Below are 6,644 nucleotides of genomic sequence, written 5' to 3' on the forward strand. Positions count from 1 at the left end.
GCTGTTGATTTCATTTATTTGCCCCTTGTTTTGGCGCAGTACAGTTCCGCCTAAACACATAGCCGCCAACACAAGTTCAGATAAAGTTTTAAGACACTGAGATCATCTAACTTCCCAGCCTATCAAGTGCCTTCAGGATAATGAGCTCTACATGCTTGCCTCCACTTCCCACATTATCCACAGCCTCCCTCCGTCACCTCTTCAGTCACCCCTGATCAACATTTTTCACATTGTTAATCACTTATGTCAGCTTCTGCTAATTATAGACAATTAATCATGTGTGATTCACTGTCTCTCTCTGTCAGCACTGTGCTCTACACTGTGTGAGCGAAAACGACAAAGGTGAAACTGCCTTTATTAAGTACGCAGCACCAGGGAGTGAACTCCCCAATGATAAGCAGCATGTTGCAGTGCTTTGGCTTACACTTCCTTGAGGCGAGTGATAAAGGCCAGGTGGAGATTAAATTACATTAATTCCTTCGCCAGAAGCCCTGACCGAGAATGACTTACAAGACAAGGAGGATGGAGTGATGAGCTGTAGCTAAACTACTGCCAAAGCACTGAAAAATGAATTAGCCATCAGTGTCACAACACACTGTGCCCCTAAGCTGCCATATAAAGTCAACAACCTGAAACACACACTATAGGCTGCTTTGACTTCTTTTGCTGTTTTTTTGTTCGTTTGTTTGTTTTTTAATGTACACTGCATTTACTGAGTTATATGTATATGTGTAAGGAAAAAAAATCTCCTTTTAATCTGCCTCCACCCAAAATTAACGGCTAAATCAGTGGTTTTTGAAAAACAACAGAGTATACACACCCAGTCTGGCAAACATGGATATGCAAACATTGTGTTATCAACATGCACAGTATCAGCAGTCCATTACGAAGCATAATGTACCCTTACCTATGAAACTGTAACGTTACACACACTCTGCCGGCGCTGCTTGCGAGAGTTAGGGACTCAGTGGCCAAGTTCAGTTTTTTCTTTGTTTCAGATCTGTGAGCATACTCCAACATTTTGGAAAGATGTGCTCCATGCTGCGCTTATTGGTGCTTATAAGCATAATAGGTAACTATATTTCATTATTTTTCCTCTTGTGATTCTGTGTTTTAGGGAGTTTTTGAATTACATGGTACATTTAGTGAAGAATGCGCGGTTTTGGATTTAACCAATGATACTTGAAACCTGGTAAACTTGTTCTTTTGTAGGATGTGTTGAGCTGATCACAGTCACAACTCCGCACAAATATGTCAATGTTACAAAGGGAGAAAATGTCCTTCTCCAGTGTAACTTTGAGACTAATGAACCGACCACCAGCCTTACCATCCAGTGGGACTTTGTTTCATCGTCTTCCATGTCCCCACAACAGGTAGATACACACTGCTGCTCAGATCCAAGCTCTGCACCAAATGAAGCAGATTTGATCAAATGTGACGAATAAGAATAATTCAAATTGTTAAATTAAATAAAAATTAGATTGAGCACAAAAGTAATCGTTTTTCCTCAAAGTTTGTCCAGTAGCTCACTGTGTTTGTTTAATGATTGTACAAGGCAGCAAGCCTTGGTAAGACATCAGTCATTCTGTGTTTCTTTCAAGCTTGTGTGCTTCACCACCATAGAGGTCAAAATTACAGCTCTTTACCAAAATACAGCATGTTGACTGGCATTTATGTCATTTTGGGCCTAATTACGGAAACAACACTTCAGTTGGATTTAAACTGGGCGGAATCTCACCACAAAACTCAGCATTTAGGAGGATATTCAGAGTTTAACTTGCTTGTATTTTGAAATACTCACAGAAACTCTATAAAGCTTGAATATTCAGCAAAAAAAAACCTGGTCATGCACACACACAGGTTAGCTCAATTTTTCCAAATACAGCGTGTTCTTGATGAACTGTTAGGAACCACACCTTGCTGATACAACAAAGCCCGTGACTGAGAAGTCAGATAATAACAGATTTTATTTTAAAAAAACAAAACAGAATCATTGCAGATAGTAATGTGTATGATTAATAGTCAGAGTCACAGATAGTCAAGTTGCTTTTTACATAAAATGTTACCATCCAATTGATGTAATTACACTAAAAGTAATTCATTCAGGCCCTTAGGACAACTTTTTTTTTATTTGACATGTACTTAGTCAAGAATATGTATTACTGTTTTTTAGTGCTGTTTTTGAATAAGTAAAAAATCTGTTTTTTTTTACAATGCCAATTTAACCAACTGCAGCGGCTTTTCTTAAGTGCAGTTTTATCCAACTAAAAAAAAATGCTTTTAAAGAAATGTACATGGTACCTAGCAAGCAGAGACTGAATAAAATGTGCCTGAGTTGACCTCACAGTCTGAGTTGAGCACAACTCCAATGTAAAACTGAGTTTCTGTATCTATAAATTTAGTTAGCCAACTTTGAATTCATTTCTCTAAATGATTACATTCAGACCTCTCGAACAAACCAGCCCCACAACATGAGTTTTTACTATGGTATCATTTGGAAAGTGTCTTTACTGTGTTGATTTCTTGCCGTTTGCTTTTAGGTGTATTACTATCAAGGAGGAAAGTCTGTCACTTTGAAATCTTATGAGGGCCGGTTTCAGCCTCCCACTGATCCCAGCAAAACCAAAAACGCCTCAATAATAATCAGCGACATGCAGCCATCTGATGCCGGAGTCTACACCTGTGAGGTTCACAACCTTCCTGATGTGTCCGGACAGTCTCAGGTCAATATCCATGTGAAAGTTCTCGGTAAGTTTGGTTAACTCCAGGGAGGTGTCGAAAGTGTTTTGACTGCATTATCAATATTCAAGTACTTTATTGTACCCTCTCAGATTTAAGTTAAACACCTTCAAGAAAAAAGAAGAGCTTTCAATATTGCAAATTTAAACTTCCCTGCGGTGAGTTTATTCACCGACTGGTCGTTACTTCAAGTAATATAAGAAGAGAATACAATGAGTGTGTAGGAGATTTCATACAACTGGACCACACCCGTTAGTAGTATCGCTTGAATATTTGCATTATGAGAGGAAGTAAGAGTGACTGATTATTTTTGTGTCAAAATGGCGCTCCGATGTTCTGCTTTCGAAGTAGTGTTCACACCTGGACATGGGTCTAGTTTGACAGCATAAGCTGCTGGTGCTGTTTGAAACAGCTTTTAAAAAAGTGAAAAGGCCTAATCTGAACCTCCTGCTGGTGCGTCGACCATTATTCTCGATTGTAAAGGTGTGGCTATACCTGGAAAGGGAGAGCCGAAGCACACCAGCAGTCTCTTTGAAGTTTCTGGTCTCTGAGAATGAAAATAATGTAACATTGAAGTTTTATTTGTAATCTAAATTTGTATTTTAACATTTTTAGGATCCAACAGTAACCCTTCCGCTTCCACATTTGTCATTTTGTCCCCCCTTAATGTTTTTCAAGGAAAGTAGGGCTACTTAAGTCATGTCTGAGTTAACGATTCTTTTACTTTCACCTGAGTAACACAAAATTCCAGTCTGAATTACTGTGGGTGAAATCCACATCTGAGATTACAGCATCTATTATCAGTGTCGTAACATTAACACATCTATTAAAATAGTGGCCCTGAATAGTGCGATTAGGGAATTACATTCAGTTTGAATCCTCTCATTCACCGAGTTACCAGGACAACCTCGCAGGCCTCAGTATCCTCAGTAGTTTCCATGGTTACTGCAGCAGTCTCCTCATTGTCAGTGTTGGAAATTAGAGTAGGACTGTGACTGCATCCTTGTACTGCATACAGAATATATATCAGCATCTGCTGCATGCTAACCACACTTCATATGAAAATGTTTGCAGGACACTTTCTACACACTGAATGTGATGCATGAATAAGCACCGTATGAATATGTATGGATGTTCTCATGCTGATTATCATGGGATCAAAGACAATTTTCATCACTTACTTTTACATATTATACTATGGTAATATTTATGTTCCTAATCAATATTTAACTAATGTGAAAACACAATTGTAAAAATGTTTTAGCAGAGTCGTCATATAAATATTAAAAAGCCTAATGATGAATAGTCAGGCACCATGAAATACACAGAAAGGATTCAGTCTCAACTCAGGAGCAGTAGACTTGTGAGGACACTCCCAACACACTTCCCACCTCATGATGACTAATGATGAGACATGTGACACTGTGTTTGATTAACAAGGTTTTCAACAAACTCAAATCTGAAAACGGTCTTTGTTACACACCTTTTCTCCACTTTGATATGACTTTTATGACCTATTTTGACTAAGCAAAGTCTTGTTAGCATTAAAATGATAATTGCCTCTTATTACAATTTAAATGTTCCATCAAATTCTATATTCTTACCTAAGCTGATTATTTCAACCAGAAACTCTTGCTGAAATGCTATGAAAAATGTCAATGGTCTCAACATATGATGCATGCGCTGCATAATAATGTCTAGTAGATCTAAGACTGAATATATCACCTATATAAACCCTTGCATCCTCCTTGTGGTCTGTCAGAGAGGCCCTCTGTTCCTTATTGCGCTGTCCACGGTGACGTGGAATCAGGTCACCTGGTCACTCTGACCTGCCACAGTGAGCGTGGGAGCCCGACCCCGACATACACCTGGATCAGACTGGATCAGACAAGGACAAGGAGGCCCATACTGGGAAGAGGTGAGTACTGCTTGTGATATAAATATGTGCACATTCATCCTTTTTATGAAACACATGTGCACTTGTTTCTTCAGTGACCAAAACTGGAATATTGGAAATCAGAAATATATCCCAGTTTGAGTTTGGGGAGTACCAGTGCAATGCTACAAATGCAGTGGGATTTTCAACTTGCACTATCGAGCTGAGTCCTGGTATGTTCACATTTACTTTTACTTTTGAGAATATCTGTACAAAAAAGTACATCAGCTGAGATCATAAAAAAGGCTTCATTCATGGGTAAAAACTTGTGTGTGTGTACAGAAGCGGGAGACGGGGTGATTGCTGGTGCAGTGATCGGCGCATTGCTCGGATGTCTCCTGATCATCCTAATTGTGTGGTTCATCGCTCACACCGTGAAGAAGCACAAATACAGAGCGCTCAAAATGTCGGAGGCCAACGAGATGAAGTGAGGATCTTAAGGCTACATTTCATCATGTCGTTTGTAATTGAAGGGTGTAACATTAACTCTCTCTCTGTCCACTAGGAGGAGCCCTCCACAGGCTCAGGAAGCCTCAGACAGCGTTCCCGTAGCAACCACAGCCGGCAACCGCCACGCTGAGGCAGATGACCCCCAAGCCTAAAAAAAGGCCTGGTGAAAACAACTGGGATGACGTCACAGTTCTGAACAACAGGATGTTCAGTCTTCCAGATACGTCATTCTCAGATTTAATCAACATGATGAAGCTCATGTCCGTGCTTTGTTACATGTGTTGTGAATCAAAAAAGTTATTCTGCTCACAATCAGTTCAGTCTTCTACAGCTTTTCTTGTAGTGTTAGACCACACAAAGCATTTTTTAGTTTGTTCCTAGTGCTTTCATTTGTTTGTCTTACCATTTAATAGTAAGTGTGACAATCAGTGCATATTGATGACTCATTCGGTCTTAGATATACATTACATCAGAACCAATATCTGAATTTATTGTAAGAATCAAACCATGTAGGTATGTTTAATAACACTTGCAGAGTCTGCATCATGCAAAGGATCAATGTGATAAATTGATCACTGATGTCCTAATACTGGGGGTTACAATAACATGTGTTTTTGTCTTTTACAGTTAAGTTTTTGTTTGCTTGTTTGTTTTTTATAGTAAGACATTGTTGTTTTAAAACTCAATGATAAAAATCATAAAATATGTTAAATATTACAGCTACAATAAAAAATCAAATCCTTTTTCATACTAAATGGCTATTACAAACAGCAAGAGTGAAAGGTTAATTGATCTTTGGTAATAAGAACTGTAAAGCAACTGTGGATGAAGTATGACTATTTTGTTTAATAATGTTCAAGCAATTTGCAGATCATGATTAAATAATGTTTTTCTGAGTTGCTGATTCATGTTGCTTCCTGTTGGACCATAGCTGACTATATCAAGTATCATCTAGGTGGCAGCAGACTTACGTTGGAGCCTCACACTAAAACTCAAGCATAGTGTCAGGTTAGAGTCCCTTGGACTACGAAGATTTGACATGTGGGTTTCAGTGTCCTTCTTTCTTGAGTATTGTGTAAGCCATGTGGCTACCCGAATGGAGGAAGAAAACAAGCCTATACTCACGAGTCTTACTATTTTCACACACGTGTAGGTTTGGATTCTCTAACTTGAGCGTCTTGGTTCTACACTCTGGTTTTGCTTACATGCTTCCGGTGGGTTCTCGCAGACAAGGAGCCATTCAACTGTACAGTAGACATCTGTTTCACCACTCAAAGGGGAGAAACCAGTGATCTGTGTGACCTCATATTAAGAATAAAATTTAAACCTCAGTGTCAGATAAGTCTTTTCCCACAGATTGTCCCTCAAAATAAGGGTTTAATTCTGAAATAGTCCACCGTATGTTTGACTGAGATCTTACTTTTACATATCAAGAATGCACATGTACATGTCTTCAGATTACTCTACACCTTTCCATATTTTAATTCAAGTTATAAATGGTTAGGACAGCGCTGAAAAA

The 6,644-nt window shown here is 38.8% G+C and overlaps 1 protein-coding gene across 1 annotated transcript; it reads left to right on the forward strand.

Moving 5' to 3' along the window:
• The first annotated feature begins 946 nt into the window (after positions 1 to 946).
• On the forward strand, positions 947 to 6,257 carry LOC137195343 (V-set and immunoglobulin domain-containing protein 1-like). Its single transcript, XM_067607611.1, has 7 exons — positions 947 to 1,072; positions 1,213 to 1,373; positions 2,541 to 2,748; positions 4,502 to 4,657; positions 4,732 to 4,848; positions 4,958 to 5,102; positions 5,181 to 6,257. Exons 1-7 carry the CDS (start codon positions 1,030 to 1,032, stop codon positions 5,275 to 5,277), a joined length of 927 nt encoding a protein of 308 aa, XP_067463712.1. The 5' UTR covers positions 947 to 1,029; the 3' UTR covers positions 5,278 to 6,257.
• Positions 6,258 to 6,644: the final 387 nt, after the last annotated feature.

The sequence above is a fragment of the Thunnus thynnus genome, chromosome 13 (assembly GCF_963924715.1).
Source record: "Thunnus thynnus chromosome 13, fThuThy2.1, whole genome shotgun sequence".
NCBI classification, from domain to species: domain Eukaryota; kingdom Metazoa; phylum Chordata; class Actinopteri; order Scombriformes; family Scombridae; genus Thunnus; species Thunnus thynnus.